At 45.1% G+C, this 22,761-nt stretch overlaps 1 protein-coding gene across 1 annotated transcript in view; it reads left to right on the forward strand.

Moving 5' to 3' along the window:
• specc1 (sperm antigen with calponin homology and coiled-coil domains 1) overlaps positions 1–22,761 on the forward strand; it is a 46,464-nt gene that overhangs the window by 14,262 nt on the left and 9,441 nt on the right. The window contains exons 5-13 of the mRNA XM_061703190.1: positions 4,994–6,495; positions 8,541–8,748; positions 9,156–9,229; positions 9,417–9,592; positions 12,835–12,986; positions 13,973–14,073; positions 14,269–14,344; positions 14,888–15,041; positions 16,475–16,568. Of these exons, the coding sequence (XP_061559174.1) occupies positions 4,994–6,495; positions 8,541–8,748; positions 9,156–9,229; positions 9,417–9,592; positions 12,835–12,986; positions 13,973–14,073; positions 14,269–14,344; positions 14,888–15,041; positions 16,475–16,568 (2,537 nt within the window). The remainder of the gene's footprint in view (positions 1–4,993; positions 6,496–8,540; positions 8,749–9,155; positions 9,230–9,416; positions 9,593–12,834; positions 12,987–13,972; positions 14,074–14,268; positions 14,345–14,887; positions 15,042–16,474; positions 16,569–22,761) is intronic.

Here is a 22,761-nt window from a genome sequence, read left to right on the forward strand (position 1 = left end):
GGAGGTTCAGGTTATAGACAAATGTGGGAGGAGGGGAAATGTATTCAAATATGATGGATGCTGCGCTCTCTAAAGTGGCAGGCTCAGGGTTAAGCTGTGTTCTGCAGTGATAAGACTGCATTATCATTATCACAACCAAACTGCAATGGCTGCTGCAACACTGAGCCTTTCTGTCTCCCCGCTAGCTTACCAACACTGTGGCCCAGACTATAGACTGCGGGCTGCATGCTGTCAACTGTTGATGAATCGACACTAAATTACAGTCCAATACTGACGTCTGTCCTCTTCCCAGAAGTCCTAAAAGCTTTTCCATTTTAACATTTCCATTGACCTCCTGTTGACACATTTCTTCGTAGGATCTCAGGACAAGGTTTGGTAAGGTGACACTGGATGTTCGTCTCTTGGTGGGGCAAAATAAGCAGTCTTTTACATCTGTTAACGTTGTCTGACTGGTAGAACAGAGAGCAAGGTTCCAATGGGCGTACGTTTTTGCGTCATTTCGAGTAAGTGAGGGGGCGGGGAAATCTCCCTTTTAAAAGGAAGCAACTTTGACCAACATGTGATCGCTTGGGCACTGAGGAAGTTGCCCCGCTTGTGCTTTGGCACAGTAAGCACAGATCTTTTTTAGCTTTGCCCTTTCATCTGTATGCAAATGTAGGTTTTAATCCCTCGACTCTTGGCTCTCGGAAAATAATAAATCAGTGCTGTGGCTTGTACAGTTTGTGTCAGCAACAATGACCGTCTGTCCTCAACACCGTTTTTGTAACAACAACCCTACGTATAAATGATCACACTCCGAAATACTGTTGTTAATGCACCCTATTTCCTGTAAAGCTACTATATAAAGTAATGAAAAAGACATCGATAGGAATAATTATTCAGACAAGCTTCTTCCCATCCCATCACGGCCCTGCCAGTATACCACCCGGTTATAGCATGAAAGTTGTTCAAAGTGATGAGCTAAGCAAAACGCATGAACTTTTCGAGTTCTCCTGCTGTACTTATGTAAGTATGCTGTTTTCTTTGTTGAGTTCGGGATTAGGGATCACTACCAGTCAAGAATTCCATTATGTTGTCATTGGAATGTCATTGTTTTGTTTTGTTTTATTCTGACCGTACCAAATTTAGCAGAGAAGTCAAACGTCAAAAAATGCTACTGTCCTTTTTAAAAGCAAAATTGATCGCCTACAGTACATATATACCGACTGCTGACTATGTTATCATCACGCAGTTGTGTGGTGTAACAAGACCTCAGAAGGGAGTTTTATTTTTGTACTAGTAACGTTTTTATTTAAGCTTCCTTGTAAACCTGAATAGATATTTATTAATTGCTGCACATTTTATGAGTAGACTTTGTCATGATTTCTCACCCAAAAATTGTAAGTGCCAGTCACTTGATCTTTAGTTGCCCATTGGGCTATTGCATTTCATTTAACCATCCTGACTCATCTGTGCGCGGTCAGTGTGTCATGCAGCCTCGTCCCAGAGCTTCTTTGGAATCTTTTGATTCTCGTCAGAGGACAGAAATGCCCGTGGGTCTCATTGTCTGACTGATAGGCGCCTGTTGACCCATTTCATGGTCTTGTCACTCAGACAAAAGGAAAGCCCAAAAACACTGACTGCCTTTTATAGTCTTTCCTCACGGTTTCCCTCTGATTGGGAAAAAAAATGCCCACCATACTTTCTGGGACAAAAAAGAGAGACAATGCAAATGCATTCTTCCAGATGGCTTTGTGTATGATGGTGATAATGAACGCACTTAAGGTACCAACTGGCTGCCACGTAGCAGCCTGCAGTCATGAATTCATGGGGACTCTTCACCCATGACCCTCCTGTTCTGGAAATGAAAGACTTGGAGCATATTGCCCTCCACCTCCAGGCTGGCATGTAGGCTAGCAGGCTGCAGTTAACTGGAGGTTTTTGGACTGCATCCAGCCTCAAAGCTTCAACTGTGATTGGAAAGCTTATCTTCATTATATGGAAAAAAGCCTACACAATACATTACGGTAATGTGTTTTTCAAGAATGAATGCCTTTGAATTAACATTGCCTACTTTACATAATTTTTCTTTTGCTGTATCAACAGTGTCCTGTACTCCTAAATATCAATCAACCCCAATTCCAATGAAGTAAAATGTAAATAAAAACAGAATACAATGATTTGCTAATCAAAGACAAGATATGTAATGTTTAAACTGATAAAACTTTATAGTTTGTTTTTGCAAATATTCACTCATTTCGAATTTGATGCCTGCAATGTTCCCCAAAAAAAGCTGACACAAGGGGATATTTGCCACTGTGTGACATCACCTTTCCTTTTAACAACACTCAATAAGTGTTTGGGAATTGAGGATAGAAATTGTTGAAGCTTTTTGTAGGTGGAATTCTTTCCCATTATTGGTTGATGTACAACTTCAGTTGCTCAGGAGTCCGTGGACTCTGTAGATGCACCACACATTTTCAATGACTGGACTGCTGAGCAGGCCAGTCTAGCACTCACTCTTTGACTACAAAGCCACACTGTTGTAACATGTGCAGAATGTGGCTTGGCAATGTCTTGCTGAAACAAGCAGGGACTTCCCTGATAAAGACGTTGCTTGGATGGCAGCATATATATATAAACCTGTATGTACCTTTCAGCATTAATGGTGCCTTCACAGATGTGCAAGTTACCCATACCATGGGCACTAATACACCCCATACCATCGCAGATGCTGGGTTTTGAACTTTGCGGTGATAACAATTTGGTTGGTCCTTTTCCTCTTTGGCCGGGAGGACACGACGTCCACAATTTCCAAAAACAATTTGGCCCGGAGGATTGAATTCCAAAACAATTTCAAATAAGAACTCGTCAGACCCCAGAACACTTTTGCACTTTGTGTCAGTCCATCTCAGATGAGCTCAGGGCCCAGAGAAGATTGCACCGTTTCTGGGTTTTGTCTCTTTGCATGGTAGAGTTTTAACTGGCATTTATAGATGTAGCGCCAAACTGTGTTAACTGACAATGGTTTTCTGAAGTGTTTCTGAGCCCACATGGCAATATCTTTACAGAGTGATGTCGTTTTTTAATGCAGTGCCGCCTGAGTGATCGAAAGTCACGGGCATTCAATGTTAGGTTTCGGCTTTGCCGCTTACGTGCAGAGATTTCTTCAGATTCTCTGAATCGTTTGATGATATGGACTGTAGATGATGAAATACCTACATTTCTTGCAATTGTACATTGAGAAACGTCCTTAAACTGTTAGACTATTTGTTCATGCAGTTTTTCACAAAGCGGTGAACCTGGTCCCATCCTTGCTTGTGAACAACTGAGCCTTTCGTGGATGATCCTTTTATACCCAATCATGGCACCCACCTGTTTACAAATAATCTATTCACCTGTGGAATGTTCCAGGTATTTTTGAGCATTCCTCGACTTTCCCAGTCTTTTGTTGCCCTTGTCCCAGATTTATTGGAACATCTTGCAGACATCAAATTCAAAACGAGAGCTGGTGAGCACATCTGCCTCCCAGTTCTGAGGACCGGGATTTGAATCCCGGCCCCGCCTGTGTGGACTTTCCATGTTCTCCTCATGCCTGTGTGGCTTTTCTCCGGGCATTCCGCTTTCCTCCCACATCTAAAAAAAAAAAAAACCAAATGCGTGGTAGGTTGATTGAAGACTCTAAATTGCCCTTAGGTGTGAATGTGTGTGCGAATGCTTGTTTGTTTCTACGTGCCCTGCGATTGGCTGGCGACCATTTCGGGGTGTATCCCGCCTCTCGCCCGAAGATAGCTGGGATAGGCTCCGGCACGCCTGCGACCCTAGTGCGGAGAAGTGGTACAAAAAATGGATGGATGGAAAAGCGATATATTAAAATCTCTTATGTATATTTGTATGACAAAGTGTTGCATGTTGTCCTCATTGTGTCAATCATTGATTTATGTTATCATAGATAAAGTGACACATCACCACTTGGCATTTGGTGATGTGTGCTTTATTATTCTCTTCCGTCGCATGTTGTAGTTCTTTCAAACGCCGAACAATTATTTAATTCCTCACAACGTAATGTCTCTAAAGCTCTACTGAAAGAACCCTTCATTCCCTCAAAGCCAGCCGTACGTGCTGGAAATGTGAAACAGTCTAGGCAGCTTCTGCCACAATTCGTTCGGTAATGTATAATCTGTGCAGTGTGCTAAATTAATGGCAGGCTCCTTTAAAACAAACGGAGATGTTTGAGTATTTTCTCTCCAAAGTAGGACATTTGTAAGCCCAGATTTGAGTCGTATGTGTGTGTGTTTGATGCTTTACTCCGTCGGTCCTTTCTCCGATATAGTCTTTCTTGGCTACGCAATGTGGGTTTGACGATGCATGTGAGAGCATTGTTGTTTAATGCATGAATTAACTACCGTATATGCCAAGGGACAACTCTCCATCGTTGAACCAAGTCACCCTGATCTGCGTCAGTGTTTGATGGTGATCTGAAAATGTACAATAAAATACTAGTCTGGAATAGGCTTGTGCTTGTGACCCACATTAAGGCTTTTTGAAATGTCACAGTAACGCGCTGCTGTCATGATGAATGAGCACAGAGCAACAGTGAGACAATGCCAAGCAGATGCTCTATTGTCCAAACCGCAAACAATGTCTGAATAGGGCACATGATGCTGAAACGAAACCAACGGACTAATAGGAGTGTCACAATGTGACCCATTTTGTATTCAGTTAGTGATGTAAACAAATGTTTGTAAATGTCTTTGCTGATTCATTTTACCGTTTTCCAAACATGCTTGATCCGTAGTAAACTTAAAGCTTGACTAACAAATGTGTTCCGATCTCAATGACTGGTTGTCTGTCTCTGTATGTGCCCTGCCACTGACTGGCGACCAGTTAAGGGTGTAGTCTGCATTTCGCCCAAAGTAAGCTGGGATAGGCTCCAGGATCAGCGGTGTAGAGAATGGATGGATGGGTGGATGGATTTGTAAAGTTATCTCAGTCACTTTGGTGTGTGTCACAGGTTGTCACGGAACTAAGAAGTCTGGCATCCCGGCCCCAAGAGAAATCCCATCTTCAATAACAAGGGACCGCATCTCCCTTAGGGACCAGTTGAGGAGCTCCTCCTCTAAAAGGATTGTTTCAAGTGCCAGCACTTCCAGTCTCTCTACCCTGGCAAAGCAAACACGAAGTTCAACTAAATGTCGTGGAGAAGCAGAAGGCCAGGAAAGGGGCCTCCTGGAATGTCAGGTTAAAGAGCTGTTAGCTGAAGCCAAGGCTAAAGACTTGGAGATCAGCAATCTCCGCATGGAGTTGCAACGTTGCAGAGGTAAAGCCTCCACTTCTTCCCCATTACCATCACCATCACCTGTTTCAGTATCACCTCAAGCTCTGTCTGCAGAACAGACAGAAGAGGGAAAGCTCCCAGAGGCTCTTGTGCTCGTTCAGGAGCTGAGGGAAAAGAATGCAAAGTTTCAGAGAGAGCTTGCAAACCTCAGAGAAGAGAACCAAGTGCTAAAGAGAAGACTTCTTTCTTTTGAGACCTTACCATTGTCTGGCAGCCCTCCTAAACCTCGGAACGGCCTACTGTTAGAGGCCAGCCCGACGGCCGGCCTCATGACAAAATCTGTCTCCTCCAGCTTTGTCAAGGAGTCGCCTTCATCCGACTCATCAGAGTTTGAAAAGATCCCGCGTTCAGAATCCATAAGCAGCAATGTCAGTAGTGAAGCCACTGCGGGTGGGCATGATGTGTCTGTACGGAGCCTAACGGAACAGATCCACAAAATGGAGGAAAACCACCACAGCACTGCCGAGGAGCTACAGGCCACTCTGCAGGAGCTTTCTGACCAGCAGCAAGTGGTGCAAGAACTGACGACTGAGAATGAGCGTCTGGCTGAGGAGAAGCGCCTTCTCCAGACCTCACTCCAGCAGCAGAGAGAATGTTTAGAGCTGCTCTCCCAGAAGAATGAGGCATTGGTTAGCCGACTTCAGGAGCAGGCCCAGGCTCAGGCCCAGAGGGAGGATGAGTTCAGGAGCCAAGGTCCTCGACTTGTTGAACTAGAGCAAAGGTACACTGAGCTGGTTGAGAGCTCACGCTTTGAACGGGAGAAGCTGGTGAACATCCAGCAGCAGTTAACAAGCAGCCTACGAGCTCTCGAGGAGGAGCACCAGGACGCGCAGGGCCAGGTGCGTGGCCTCCGAGAAGAGATGGATAGGCTGCATGGCCAACTGAACCGGGAGCTGGAAGCCAGGGGTGAAGCCGCACAGTCAGCAGAAGAGCAGAGAGCTACAGTTGACTCTCTCAGAGTGGAAAATAGTAGGATGAAGGCACAGGTGGACATAGAGAGGCAAAAGGTGTGTGAGCTGAAGGCCATGCAGAGTGCCAGCGACAGTACTGAGCTGCAGAGCCTCCTCAAGACAGCCCACGCTGAGAGAGACCGACTTGAGCAGGAGTTGACAGAACTGAGGCAGGACCTGCTGCAGGCCCAAGATGAGACTGAGCACGTACGAGCCAGCATGTCCGAGGTATGTGGGCGCATTTTATCAGCTGGAATTGAAATTACAATTGGGATTTTCCATTTGAGTCAATTGATGTATTTCCTGTGTAAGATTAAGCCATTAGGGGCATATTCTCCCATGTACGAAAGTCAGAAAATGCGTGCAGCTCCGCCCTTCCCTGGCTGCGCAGAGTCCCCCTACCACTTAAGTAGGTCATTTACGCACCCTCGTACCAGCTACGCACTCCGGGTGGAGCAACGCTGGAATTTAGGCGTTCTCTGTCAAAGCTGGACAAGCGCGCATTCTGCCGTCGACTTAAGCACCTTTGTTCCTTCGCACTCTGGAGGCTGCAGTATGTCCAGCGCCCCATAGAGGTGAAACATCATATGACATTTGAAGTTTGGAGGCAGTTAGAAATCAACGCAATACTACGTGAAAGAGACTCCCGCAAAGCTATCGAACGTATTCAAAGTGCCTCTGTCAACAGGTTTCCTTCTTCAGTTTTTACCACCAACATTCACTTAAAAGTTGTTTATAAAATAAATGAATTTTTCATGACAACAGGATGGCCAAACAAATACCTGTGGGGATGGCAGCACAAGTACACCAAAGGACTGATCAGCATTTCTAGGGATGTTCACAATTTTACACCAGTTAAGGGCGGGACAAGGTCACCACAGAATGTATGTTTTATTGAATATACTGTACAGTAATTATTTGTGACCTCCTTGTCCTGGGAGGGCGGTGAGTGCTGAATTGAGGTGAGGAGGAGTCGGCGCGTGAGCTCCACCAGCTTGTTTGGTGACACTAATGTAAAAAATCAAAACATGAAATTTGCAGGTGACGGCTTATCACAGGTGCCGATGCGTTCAGTCGTGAGCACAGTATTTCTTCGGAATGTAAGCAGTGGGCATGTCATCAGCAATGAGGCAATGACATGCCCACATGTGACATTGTTGGATCTATCTCGCCCAACACCTATAAAAATAGACACAAAGGAATGAAGACGCTGGTTTCTTTTTGCTCATGAGGACGACGTGTGGGAGATTGTTCAGTTACAGTCTCCTATCACGCTCTAAACAATCTCCCCCGTTGCTCCTGTATTTATTGCAAATAGGGAGGTATCTAAGGTCCAAGACATATCATACTAAGGGGAGGGAGTCAAGGTGAAGATATGAGATTAACACCTGGCTATGTGTCTTGGTCAAGGTGCCCTTTCCTGTTGATTCCTGCTGAGTCATTTTCTGGAGGGCGAGACATCTTCCTCTCCCCCACGATCAGCAAGCGACCATCAAAATCGTCCACAATACCAATGCAAGCCAGCAAAATAAATGATAACTTTGTACAATTTATTTAACAGACATATTTTCCAAATGATTTCTATGCTATTCGCGTCTCAGGAAAACTCCACAATCCGGAAATTACAGCCACCCTCAGACTTCAATGAGTCACGCCTCTTTGCTGCGTAAGCAAACAGACTTAGGAAAGAATGGGAGAATGTGCCCCTTAATGAATAGTACTTGGAGATAGCTTAATTGTTTGGAGACTTTGTTGACACTTCCATCCATGCGATGCCATCACCAGTGGGCTGTGACTGCAGTGTCAACAGTAGGGTGATCCATCAGCGCATGACTGAGCAATTTCTGAATGGGAACAAAATAGGGAAAGTGTTTAAGACGTTTAGAGGCTCTGTAGCTGTAATGTTCAGTTGTTTGTTTGTTTGTTTGTTTTTTTTTGGGGGGGGGGGGCTGTACATTTGTAAACAGTCGGGGACTTTGAGCATGTTTGCTCTGTCTATATGACTTTCTTTTATTGAAGGTTTATTATATACTCGCTCAACCCAAAAACTCAGACTTTTGCAGGGTACTGTAATGAGTTATTACATTTAGAAAAAAAGTTTAAAAGTTATAGTGAGTTCCAGTATTTGTTTGTTTAGTTTTCTACACATGTTTTTCTGCCAGCTGTGCACTGTCTACTAATCTAACAATCTTCTTGGCAAACTGTAATTTTAATATATCGTACTAATTGACAGTACCCATCTTCAGATGCTAAATTCCGAAATGCACGCACAGGTGGAGGCCAAAGGCCAGCAGGTCCAGGAAAGAGCGGAGATGAGGGAGCAGGAGCTCACCAGACGGGTGAGGGCCTCGGAAGAGGCGGGCATCCTGGCCGAGAAACAAGTGAAGGACATGAAGGAGACCGTCTTTGAACTGGAGGACCAAGTGGAGCAGCAGCGGGCCATCAACCTCCATACGAATCAAGCAGTCCTCGACTTGGAGAGTAGGTTCTTTATATAAAGCTTTATATTTCATTCAGGTCTTGCTCTTCGTTCCCTTATAATGTTAGCTGTATTTGTGGATAGCTGTTGAAATGAGCCCATGCTTTATATTTGAATGTTGATATTTATATTTATATGGATGAGTTAAGAAAGTGCTTCCTGATCTCTTTGGGTGGACAGAATGCAAATGAGGATGTACGCCATCACTGTCTGCCCAGTAGTATGTGGATTCTTCGACTTGGGCTATACTGCTGTATATCCCCGCATTGCTCTTTTCGTTGTGCTTTAATTTCACTGACCAAACTCCCCTGCGCTATTCACCGACGAATGCTGGCACTAACTGGCCACTGGATGGCAAATCGGAGACTTGGAGAAGTGGTTGTCAATGACCTTTCTTTTGTCATTGCAGATTTTGTTAAAAACATAGAAGAGCAGAAATTTGAAGCAGAACGACAACTGAAGGTTTTTAGTAGGCAGATGAAGGTACGAGCGTTCGGGGACACGACTCTCACGTGTCTGTTATGTGCTCTTTTAACTGCTCCCGTGCTGCCTCTGTCACATAAGTCCTCGCTCTACTTTCCACTTTAAAGCACAGTTGCGTATTGGCGCCGTGAACAAAGCCTTTTGTGTGTGTGCACATCTTCCCGTGACAGCCGTGTGCTCTTTGCAGGAGGAAAAAGACGAGTGGCGTCGGTTTCAGGCCGATCTCCAGACGGCGGTGGTGGTCGCCAATGACATCAAGGTGGAAGCGCAACAGGAGCTGCGCACGCTCAGACGGCAGCTGCAGGAGGAGCAGGATCGCAATGCCGAGCTTTCTTTCGACCTGGAGGCCCTGCGAGGTGTCAGGTACGATATTCCCATCTCACGGCCCTCTCCGGCCTTCAAGCCACGTCCGCTTGTTTCACGGCGCACCTGCGAGAGCAGTGCCAAATGCCTATATAATGTCCTATTTTACAGATAAATACAAGTATTACGAACATTGTAACGCTATTATCTTGATTAAAAGATTTCAGAGTTTGGCTCCTGGGATTGATCTGATTCTCCGTTTTATACTTCTTTTCAACTGCTTCCCTCCTTTACGCAAAGACACTCAGACCTCACTACCCGCAGCCATCCTTTCTTTTGTCTCGTTCTCGTCACGAGCGGAGAATGCAGCCGGAGTGGCATATGCGCATTCGGCATACGCGCCGATGACCCAACACGACTGCCATTTACATTTAACGTGAATCCATTCACGATTTAACGGTTCCGTCTTTGTTGGGCAAGTGCGCTTGTTCTATTTAAAGGTGCACGTCGGCTTTTGTCCCGGTAACCGTCGTGAAAGCGAGGCTTTAACGCTCACCCCTATCGTCATCGTACCTCTTTCACCGATTTCTTTGGCGATCTGTGCTTCGACCCGCTGCTGTGGTGACACGTTGATCTGCGTGTCCTGTCGTTCTGTAACCCGTGAAGCCACTCCTTCATCCATGTCTGCAAGAATGATCAGCGTCATCTCACATGCCTAACAGTCGCGTGGACATTTCGTATCGTCTCTAGAAAGAGATTTCGATGAACTAGTTGTAAACCCCAGCTAAACGGGCCGACTATCCCCAAGATTAGCTGTCGCTCTGCGTCCGGCAGCACCCCCGTGATGCCTCGCAAAGATGTCTTTTGTAAAGTCCAGGTGAGTTCCCTGCCCTGCCCTGCCCTGCCCTGCTCGCTCGCTCGCCTGCCTGCCTGCTGCTGCTGCTGCTGCTGCTGCTCTCATCTCACCACCCTGTCTTTGTCTCGGTGTTTCTCGCCTTCAGCTCGTTTGACTCCCATCCTTCGCTCCACTGGCTAGCGGCACCTGCAGGACGACCTCATGTATTGATTTATTTTGTCGCATTGCTTTGCCTCGTTCTCGTCAAACGAATGTCTCTTGTGCCACCTGCTGTTGGTTGTTCGAGTAGGCCCTAGTTTTTCCATGAGTTCAAATTTCAATTGTAGTTATACAGTACTACAGTACGGCGTCTTTATCGGTGGACATTGTAGGTTTGATTCACGCCCTAATGATTCATGCATGTAGTACACTTCTGGTTACGGCTTGATTTAAAAAAATGGACATCAGAACTCTTAAGGTCTGTAGTTTTTCTGTCAAAGTACCCATTCGAGGCCGAAAGTAAAATATTTGTTGATCCCTGTCTTTCTTTCTGTTGCCAGAATTGTCCCTGGAGCGACCTTTGATACCAAGACCGCAGTCGAAGGACACTAGCGATGTTCATTTCGGCAAGATTGATGCACCTAAGTTAGGACTTAGAAATGAAACCTGGTGATCGACGAGCATCAATGCAGATCGCGTATGCTCGTCTTTTGCACCATAAATATTGTGGTTTACACTTTTTACGTCTTTAAAATGTACGGGCCTAGGTCATTTTGATGATATTGTATTTATTTATTATTTTGTTCATTGACTGTACTGTATGTGTGTCTTTTTCTTTTGTGACGCGTGTCTTACATTATTTGTTAAATATATTTGATACTTTCTTAGACTGCAAAGTTATGTGTGCCTTTTGAAGGCGAGTGTCCAAAAGTGGTTTCCCGTTTGAATGTACTCATCTTCTGAACCGCTCACTGCGCCTGTCTGTCGTCACACACCGTTTGTGGTTCTCAACCGTTTTACCAGAAAAACTATACATTATTATAGAAACTATTTCACCGTGACAAACGAGCTGTTGGACTGAGGATTGCACATTTAACAAATATTATGATTTTCTTTTTCACTCGTAGTTTTTTTTTTTAACTCGGGTTGTGGACCAACGGTGTCGATAATGATGGTCAAATGGATGAAAAACAACGGGGCGGATTCACCAATCTAAGAAGGATTTATTTTTTATTTTTTTAATATATTTTTTAGAATCATTCAAAGATCCAAATAGGATTCATGAAGAGTTTGTAAAAGTAAACAGTGTTTATAAACGGTGTTGTAAATCCTCCACGTTGATGAAATTCAGTGAACGATGACTTTTGCTCAATCGTGAACACCCTTGATTATGTGAGGTTTTTTTTCCTCTCCAATGTATTATGAATCTTTTGTGTACAATTTGGACTCAACTTAGAACAAATGTGCACTTCAGAACGGTTGGCGAATTGAGGTGTAACGTGTCGTGTCTCCGTCGTGTCTAAAAGAATACAATGCCCTATTTTGCCAATAGAAGGCTCTATGGAACAGCGTATGGTGAGCGCAGTGTGTATATTTGTCCCGTATGTGCTCATTCTGGATTGTTCAACTTGTTGAAAAATATTTGCCACTGAAACAACCAGAATTGGCTGTTGCCTAAATTGGAATAGATTTGCAAAAAAACACAAAATACAGAAACAAACAAATCTCAGTTATTTCTACTGTCTTTAAGCATAAATGTATGTTTTCTTGTTGTATGTCCACTATCGATCAGCAAGACCATTATGACTGTGCTACATTAGTCATCCATCCATATTGTGAATTGGGACAATGAATTGAAAGAGATGTCACCTGTCAAAGGTTTGTCTTATAGGAGCCAAATCGTACCCATGGAGGGCCACATGGTTACGCGATCTCCGGTTCGACTTGGGGTCCCGTTATTTTTCCACTTGGAATAATTGTCTTTGGTTAAAAACAAACAAACAAAAACATTGTTCTACATGCAATTGTTTTTGTTGTGCCTTTTTTTTTTTTTTTTTTTTTTTTAATGGTAAAATCATGCATTCTGTAAAGAAATGTGAGGTTCATTTGTTGCTAATAAAACTAATAGCAACACAACAGAAGATCACCTGCTTGGCAGCGGTAAAAGCAAATGCTCATGGACTCCCTTTGCCATACGTGAAGACCAACACAGACTGCATACATGCGTGTGTAACAATTGTCATTTATATTTGTCATTCGTAACATGAACAAATAAATGTTCTTATGCCAGTAGATATGTGCTTTTGTGTCTCTGTTAGCCTACAATTTTTGGAGTCCAATGTTAATGACCATGGAAATTACTTTGTTCCTTTCAACCGGTTTGTAACCGGTTTCAAATCGAGCCGGAGGAGCCGGTTTGACAGCACGAGTCACTCACTGTGCAATGTTCATTGTGTCTGTCTGTCAGGTCTCAAGACAAGTCCGCTCGTGACGGCAGTCGTAAGTGGGGCGCTGTGATCCCGAGCCCGCCTACCGACGCCAACGGTGATGCCGGTAAGGCGCCCGGAGCTACCGCCGAGTCCCTCGTTAAGTCACCCGAAAGGCTTACCGGTGGACAGAGTGAGTTGCGTGACGCGCGCGCGCGCGGCGCACAGCCACACCACACCACACCATACCACAACACAACACCGGCGCATCCTTTGTGGACAACGCAGCGTTGGTACTCGAGCATCGATGTCCGGATTGTTTAGTATGACCTGAACTGACCTCAGTCAACTTGTTAGATTTCTCAGTGTTCTTGAACATTCTTTTGGATGAATGACATTTAGTCCGTTGAGTGACGGGTGGCGCATCGGGTACCTGAGCCTTCAGCGGAGACTTACCAGACTTAATCCACCTGTTACTACCACCACTATCACATTGGAAAAAATGCAGTATGCCACGAACATCAGCTGGTGCCGTCCACAATCCATATTTGCAGTATCTAATCGAATGACAAAACATGAACAAAAACTACGTAGTCCCTAGAACTGTTGATGATCCAATGTATAAATGTGTGCCGATCACTACAGACGTGTTTTGCTTGTTGAATTTGGCTTGTCTGACCAACCGATCAGAGGACACCTAAATGACGCGCGTCTTGAGGGTCCCTCTGGGGTGAATTTGGAATTTGATTGGTTGAAGGAGCAGCCCCATTCCTAATTTCGATGACGTCACCTTGGCGGAATAGATTTGACATGTTGGCACAATAGAGGCTGAAAAGTGATTGGATGCCACATCCAACATCCAACATCCACACCCAGCTGGCCGGGCACGCATTGGCAGCAGCGCAGCCGAGAGAAACACTCCGAAATGAAGGGAATCGACTGAATAGATAGATACGTGCGACTCATCCCTCCTATTACTATTGATCTACCACAAGACATTATTGGGGTTAGACTGTAAAATGTTGCTTCGATCAAGTTTGACATACAACTGCTGGTCTTGGGATGTAACCGCTGCGCGAGACAAAACCAGGCGCATTGGGGCTTCGTTGTGAAAAAGAGTGCCGTAAATAGACTTCCGAGACACGATTCAATGTATGATGCCGCTTTTGTGTCTCTCAGATGGACCAGGCCTCGCAGTTCAAATCCACAGCTCACCTCGAAGTCTGCTCAGCGGGATCCCCATGCGCACAGCACCTGCCGCCGCGGTCTCGCCGATCCAGGTGAGCACGGGACAACGTAGCTCCAGACCTTCACCAAAGGAGCCGCGTGCACGGCCAGGGGGTAGCGGCGCGCGACTGGATGTTATTCATGCGTGTTCGCCCCTCCGGCGGTGCTGACCTTTAGCTGGCTTTAACACGACGCTGAGCCGTCCGCAATCATTACTTGACGGATGCTCTGCTTTTTATTTCTTGCAGAGGCAGTGGTACATAAAGCCCTCGTCAGAGTTGCTGGAAAAAAGAATCAGTCACGGAGACTTTGTTCATCCTCACGGTATGTACCGCAGTTGATCCGAATGACTTTTGAATGTATTAGCGTCCTTATTTACGGCATTCGGGCAGACATATAAGTGCAATCGAACCCAAATAGGCGGAGGCAACATAAGTCAGGCATTGTAGCAAGACGAAAAGGTCACACGCACCTTGACAAACAAAATGATTTCCGACCTTTCTGAGGGTGGCCCTTATGATTTTGGGCCAAGGGAGCAAATGCGCTTACAAATGAGTATTGTATGATAATATCACATGTCGCTACTTCTGCCGTCATTACTTGACACGTGCGACCACCGACTCCACGTTGTTCATACTGACTCTGCGGCAGCCTCAGTGCTGTAACCCAGACGTCCTCGGATCGGATATCTTCGGGCTATTTATGAGTCGAGATGTATGCTGTATGGGGACGGGTTATTCCCATTCACCCCTTCAATACGCACTTTTCGGTTTTTGTTTTATACGCCTGTGCGATACACATGCTGTATCAGTCCAACTTCATGAAATCCTGTACACGATCATGCATGTCTGATCTCTCCGTTCTCAGATTCCCCAGGGAGGTTTTCAGGTTGTGGGGAAGATGCAAAACCTAACATCCTGATGAGGAAGAGTCCGTCCCTGGAGTCTATATTCAAAAGTCCCGCTTCCCTGAGAAGCCGCACGTCGTCTTTTAGCTGCAACCAGGCCAACGGCGTGTTCAGGTGGGCCACGGTTCTTGTCTCGTACAGTATTTCTGGCAGGCAACTGCACAGCAAAACACGCATTGTGGTCTCCAGGTGCACCTACAGTAAATGATGATTTTAGCTTATGGTCTCCTCCATTTAAAGTATGATGTCACCGAAATTAGACCTGAGAGAGGGCCTGCTGGCTCACTATGGCTCACTTCTACTTCCTCCCAAGGATGCTTGATGGGGTTGGGGTCAGGGTCCTGTGCAATATACTCCATGCCAGACTCTTTCATGATGGAATTGAAAAGGGCCTTCCCCAAGCGGTTTCCGCAAACTTGAAAGCATACAAAAAGGTCTCGTTGGAACGAGGAATTGAGATTCGTGGGGAACTAAGGTGTCTAGTTCAACTCCTCGTTTATTCATTAAGAGGAGTAAATGGATCATTTGGTCTTTATAGGTTGTAGTTCCTTTAGTTGGAGGTAAAATGCACAAAATGTCAACACAAATAAGTAGAAACAACATCAGAAATGTCGACTTGTTGCTTCGTGAATCATTGTCGTGTGTGTACTGTGTAAAGTGGATTTGAAGTTTGTTTATTAGGGAGGCACCGCAACTAATTCAATTGACACTGGCAGCTGTCCTTTTCGCAAGCTCAGGCAGCCCCCTCATAAAACGTTCAGCGCTGTCCTTTTGGTTTTGCTGGATGCGCAACTGCACCTGGTAACATTGAAGGTGGGTGACCGGCTGTATATGCAAATAGACATTGAAATCTAATTCGTATTAGTGTTTGCGTTTTGAAAATGTTGAAGACTTCTACTTTGGCATCCCTCAGCCGCCTCGCCTCGACACACGCCCAGTTCCACAATCGTGTCATGTTAAATATCACACATGTCAACTTCGTTTTCAGCAAGATTAAAACTCCCACTTGTGCTTTCGCTTGGATAATGTTGTTGTTGTTGCAGTTCCTTATTTGAGACTTTCCAAACAGCAGTGTGTCATGACTGTTTTTAGTCTGGTGCTTGGGCGATGATGCAACTCGTACTATTCACTGGTGACGAATGTGTGCACGCGGAGCTCTGCAAAATTTGCAATGCTAAGCGGCGCCTCAAAGGGAGAACTAATGAATTTAACAGCCAAGTGGCAGTGACGTGTTTACCACTTTGAGAGCAATGACCGCGCGTCGTGGTCTTCCCACGGCCCCGGCGACAACACAAACGCCACCGAGATGACCTTGGGAACAATATTCGTGTCGTCCAAAGCACAGTTCGTGCACTGTGTGTGTGTTTGGAATTGTGTCGTTTCATGTTATTTGTGAATTTTTCTGCCGTTGCCACAGCAGAGACCAATACACTGTCGGGGAGTATTAACTGTATGATCAATAGACTTATCGCTTCTCACACCATCTGTCCCTTTCTCACTGTGTTGTGTACTTGTGGTTTGTGTTTCCCTCGTGACGGTGTGGAAAGTACGGACCCCTTGGCTGCACTCGCGCGGGAGTATGGGGGATCTAAGAGGAATGCTCTACTGAAGTGGTGCCAGAAGAAAACACAAGGCTATCCGGTAGGGATCGCAGGCCAAAGATCTTTCTCGCATCCGCGCTGAACTCAATCACTTTCACACGGTGCTTTGCTGTTTATTCATTTGGTTCGCAATTCTTCCCCGGAGGATTGAAATGACTCTCTCCAATTGAATTGTTTGAAATTTGTTCCGCCCGTCCAAAAGTTCGGAAATATTGTTTCCATCACAACATTCAGGCATTCTTCAGGGTCGTATACTTTGTATGTCGGTTTCCCGCTGCTCGATTTGAAGTTTTAAATACATGCAATGACTTTCTTCTGGTCCCACCTTTGTGTGGGGAGACAGCCACCTTAAAGGTGTATTCAGATTGATTTCTTTCAAAAAGGTTCCAGCCAGCTGTCATATTTCAGGGAGATGCAGCAAATAAGGGAAACCGTCGAGCATTGTTGCAGACGTTGGATTTCGACATGTGTCTTTCTGTAATGCACTTGGCTTTTATCCTTGTCTCTTTGTTTGTGCATTGTTATTGCGTTGCGTTCCCCGTGTCCATGGAGCCATTTGTCCCTAGTTGTCCCCCTATTAGCCAATGTCCTTTTTTTTAGCCAATTTAAGGAGTACATTAATTATAATGCGCACCCCCAAAGTTGACCTCAAAATTCTGGAAGGGCCTTCTACCTATGTATAATGCATTTTTACAACGCATGATTTTGCTTCTACCCATATGATCAAAACATGAAATATCTGTATTTTGTTAGTTTTTTTACAAAGAATTATTCTGAAGTATTAATTGATTGGAACACGTAATCCTTTTTTATATATATTTACTTGCTCTTATTTTGAAATTCACAGCCCTGCTTTTATTTAGTAACTTATAAAACACACAGTTCAGAATCAGAATCAGTTGTGCTCATATGTTTGATTACCCAGGCAGAATTTGGAAACTGGGTTCAATTCTTTCAAGAAAACATGAAGGACCATGGGACATTTTTATTTCAGTGGGATTCAAATTAAATGATGAAGCATTTCAGAAAAGCATTATCATTAAACAAAGCTCAATCATAAATAAATGAATGGCTGTTGTTCAGTCATCAGTCATATTTAAAAAAAAAAAAAAAAAAAAAAAAAAAACATTTCACCAATTCTGCAAGGGTATGTAAACATGTATGAGGACAACTGTACATATATGCAGTCATACGTACCTCTGTCGTTTTGAAATGAAAGTGTAGGCTAGATTTTTTTTTATAGCCACTAGGTGGCGGTGGCATTTTGGAATGAAAGTGTACAGCTTTTTTCCTAACCACTAGATGGCAGCATACATTTATAAAATGTGAACATTTGTTTCCCATTTGCCCCTGTACACATGTATAATGCGCACTATTGACTTTTGACAATGGTCTGGGGCGGCGGGGGGAATGCACATTATACACGAGAAATTACGGTAATTAAGACCAGTGGGATGAGAGATTTCCCTGTGTATCCAGCAGCACTCATTCTAGCTCATGTTGTTCTTGCGAGGAGGCACACTGGACTCTGGTCTGCAGCCTTTGCAGGTATAGTGCGCTTTCGCGGAGAAATCTCTCCTGCTTCATTCCCTTCACAGAAGCTAGACCAGGGGTCGGAAATAGATTTGTTGCATTAATTTGTTTATTTTCCTTTTCCTTTTCTGCTTTCCTTAAAAATGCATGAGTTGATTATTATTATTTTTTTTTTATTAATTGATTTTAATCAAATTAAATAATTGGCAAATTCCTTTATTGTAAATAATATCATTTTTTTGTAAAAAAAAAACAAAAATAAATAATAATAATAATAATAATACACACACATTTTCGTTTTGTATTTTTATTTTTTTTTAAATGAGAATGAATATTTTTAAAACGTAAACTTTTTCCCATACACAATTTCACTTATTCTTCCTCACCTACGATGGGCTTGGCCTTTCTATTTTAAAAATCAAACGTATGGTCCCTGAGCAAAACGTTTTGCCCACCCCAAGACAAACATACCATAGAAGATAAGATTTGCGATAACAAAAAACAGCGCATCATGTCATATTATTACAAGGCCATGTGACACATCTGCCTTCTCTAAAGTTCGGTAGTCACACTGACACTGTGTGCGTATCTGTCTTTGCACGTGTTGCTAAAACACAGAATCCTCAACATCTTGCCGAATAAGCTTGACCAGCAAGCGCACGCCGAAAGGCTGTCTGATGAGATGCGGCACCTTTAGACAGAGATTCGCACAAATGTGAAACACGAGAGCGCTCATAGGTGGAATTTCATTTGGTTTTCAGAACGAGGAAGAATAAAAACAAAGCGGATTAAAGCGGCTGTCTCGGAAGGCAGCTGGTTTCAAACAGCAGCCCCCATCTTCCCAGTGTACACAAATTCAAGTTTAAACGGGATTAAAAGATTTAGTGAAGTCAGCTGTCGGGCGGTCCTCTCACGGTTTGGCCTCTGCGCGTTCCTCGTCTTTTAAATTGTGCTGCTCAGCTACATAAAGTGACCCTTGCGTGTTTCGGGATTTAGTCCGCATCTGCCATGCGCCCAACCTGTAATTGGATTCTGTCGCAGACGATCAGGCGGTAACCAATAAAGAACCTCCGTTCTCACAGCGATCGGAACGATCTTTCGAACACAAAGTCAATCTGATGAATACCCGTTTACTCTGAATTTGTTGCATGTTTACTTAATCCATCCAGGATTAGGAAAATGCAACTGAGATGGAAAGGGAGCGAAAATGTCGTTAAGGTCAGGTTCAGAGTCTTAGATATTTGGCGCGCCTTGCCACTAGCAAGGGTCCTTCTCTGCGCTCTCCATCGTGTGAATTACCACATTTGTAAACGGCAGCCAACCCTCGTAATACATCGCAACGTCGCACCCGCAATAGGTGAAAATCTGCTGGTCGGCCAGCCGGCGGGAGGTTGGTGGGCTGGCTCCGGCTGTGCCGAATCCTCCTGCTCATTGTGTCTGGGTTTTACTGGTCTCTCGGTGTCAGTTATACTTTACGACTGAAAAGTGGCCGGCATGGTTCTGGGGACCGGGGTTCAAAGACTAATACTTCAACGTTAAGGTTTGCCCGTGGCTAATATTCACATGCAGACCACTATATACCAAATATTGTCTTCATGCGACATCATTTAATGTCCAGTTGAATCTTTACATACTGTTTGTGTCAAATTTCACTCTTCTTGGCATTTGGCAGAAATACAAATGTGCTAAATGTAATTCCTTCACAGGAGACACAAAATACACCAAAACGAAACATTCAAAAGAGTTATTCTTACAAACAAACAACCATTCACACCTACGGGCAATTTAGAGTTGTCAATTAACCTGCCACGCATGTTTTTGGGATGCGGGAGGAAAGCGGAGCGCCCGGAGAAAAGCCACGCAGGCACGGGGAGAACACGCAAACTCCACACAGGCGGGGCCGGCCGGGGATTGAACCCCGGACCTCAGAACTGGGAGGCAGACGCTCTAACCGGTCGGCCACCGTGCCGCCTGTAACATAACCAATAGTATCAATTTGTGAAGCGACCAAGAACATGTACTGGTATCAGGAAATGTGCTGGTCGTTCTGTCGCTGACGTCAGCAAGCTGATATGTCAATCACGCATGTTCTGACCTCAATGTAATGTGTGTGTGCGGGGGGGGTGATCTGTCTGCAAATCAAATGTTCTTATCAGAAAACAACCCTAAAATGACTGGTGAGACTATTTTGGGGGCAGTTTTTTCTGCAGATGTTTTTTTGTTTTAGTTTAGAACTATGGAATAAAGGCCAATGCTTGCAAGTATTAGGCAGGTCCTTTTAACAATCTTGCTTCACTTTTTGTGAGTGCCTCACCAAAGTCGAGCGTGTGCATTTATTCGCCAGCAAAAAGGCTGAAAGGAAGATGAGAAGAAAGTCAATGGGAAGGTCAGTCCCGCGCCAGTTGCTCTTACGTTCCCACTGTCGACAAAGCAGCCTAATTATAAAGTGCAACAGGAAGCGGGAGCTATTGCGAGCGGGTATACGTAGTTGTTGAGGTACAAAGCGAATCTGTGGGATTATATCTGCGCACAAAATACCCCAATCAATAATCAAGCAGGACACAAGCGTGTGCGTGTGCGTGTGGAGGGGGAGGGGCTGTCGTCATCACCAGTGAGCACAGTGGACTGACAGTCTTGTGAACTGATTGTGTCCTATCGTCTTACATGGGGCTGTCCAAACACACATGCTTATTTACCGCACGCGTTTGAAAGCGGAGAAAGAAATACGATGGACGGAGAGACGATGGCCTACGTGCCGTAAATCACGCATCGGGCTGAGCGTCAGGTGAGCTCACGCGCGAGCGCATGCGTGGCCACAGATCGATGAGTAAGGATGTTCAGCCGGCCCTGATCGACTTTGCCCTCGGGGAGACGCCGAGCGGCCACTCGCAGGAAATTACAGTTCAAAAGGGGTCGTTAACACCTTGGGTCTGAAGTCGACTAACTTCAAACTCATCATGCTTTGACTTCCTTTTTCCGTCGATAATCTTCATTAGTGCAGTCGTTCCCAACTACGGTCTGGTGGCACATTAGTGTGCCGTAAGAGCTCATCAGATGATGCAATTCCTCTCACCGCTTGCAAAACGCCAGCTTTAAGATTTTTGGGTGAGATGTAAAATGTGTACCGTGGCTCACAAAAGGTTGGGAAACACCACGTTACGCAACCAACAATGTGTCATGGAAAGTTGCTGCATCTTTGTCTATTTTGGTTTTTTTTTTACCTACTCTTCACCACTAGTGATGGGTATTTCACTCAATAAAGAAATAGTTCATATATTCATGTATTTTCAATTTTCATTACAATTTGAAGATAGATTTTATAAAACAAGAAGAAAATAAAGAGATGAACTGCAAGAGAATATGGAAAGGGTTGTTGGTTGCCATGTACAGCGACTGCAAAAATAGAAAATCCTACCGAGAATATTTGTCTCATTTCTCGTCCAAACTCATGTTTACACTTAAAACAAAGCTCCCGACCGACAAAGGAAATTGCTTTTCGACAATTTTCACGGCCGCTGATGGTGTGGTGGTCCGCTCGCCTGACTTCGGTGCGGGCAGCGCGGATTCGGTTGCCACTCCGTGCGAATGTGAGCGCGAATGGTTGTCCGTGGCTACGTGAGCCCCGCGACTGACCGGCGACCAGTTCGGGGTGTAGTCCGCCTTTCGCCCGACGTCAGCTGGGATCTATGTGACCCTAACCGGGATAGGCGGTGTTGAAAATGGACGACGGATGGATGGACAATTTTCATGTCGTATGGCGCGTTCCGTTTTGCCGCTGTTGCGTCAAGACATGAGAAATCAACTGTCGGTTCATCACAAGAGACTTCTTAATCAATCGATCAAGTGATGGATTACTATGGCCGTCTCGACTTCGTATTGTTGCGGACGCAAAGGGCGACGCTCGAGGTGCTGTTTTGATCGGAACGTGTGTGCTGTGCTTACTGGAATACACATTCGTCTCCTGTGTATTTATCCAGCACTTTGATGTCCCAATTTAGTCTGCGGACGCTTCGAAAACATTTTCTCTTTAACGGTAGAAGCCAAACAAAAATAAAGGCCCTATTTGTTTAACATGGGAACAATGAGCGTCAGGCTCAGCTGGGCCTGACAGAGCACGGCTCATCCGGCCCTGTCTGGGAAACGCTTTCTCTCTCACACACAAACACACACACACACACACACGTGCACACGCAAACCCGGAAAAATACCCCCCCGCCCGCACACGCGCGCACACAGGAGTGGAAGGAATGGCGGTCATACACTGAATGAGAAAACAATGTCTAATCATTAGTGTCAATTCTGGAATTTCATTTGATATAGCGATAGGCTGCCCTGCGATTGGCTGGCGACCGGTTCAGGGTGTACCCCGCCTCCCGCCCGAAGATGGCTGGGATAGGCTCCAGCAGCCTGCGACCCGAGTGAGCATAAGCGGTAAAGAAAATGGATGGATGGGTTCTTTTCATCCCCCAAGGGGAAATCGCACACACGGAGAGATGTCCGAGTGGGGGGGGGGGGGGGAAAGGGGCTGAACCTCTTGAGCTCGTGTCGGAGGGGTTTCCGAGGTCTTGCTCGAGGGCACCTCGACAGTCGTCAGGAAGCAGACTCCTCTCTGTCCAACAACAAGGTGCCATTCTCGATTCAAACTGTCACCCTCCGGTTCCAAAGCCCAAGTCCTCATCAGTTGAGCTACCGCCGCCCGC

The sequence above is a fragment of the Phycodurus eques genome, chromosome 17 (genome assembly GCF_024500275.1).
Source record: "Phycodurus eques isolate BA_2022a chromosome 17, UOR_Pequ_1.1, whole genome shotgun sequence".
NCBI lineage: Eukaryota > Metazoa > Chordata > Actinopteri > Syngnathiformes > Syngnathidae > Phycodurus > Phycodurus eques.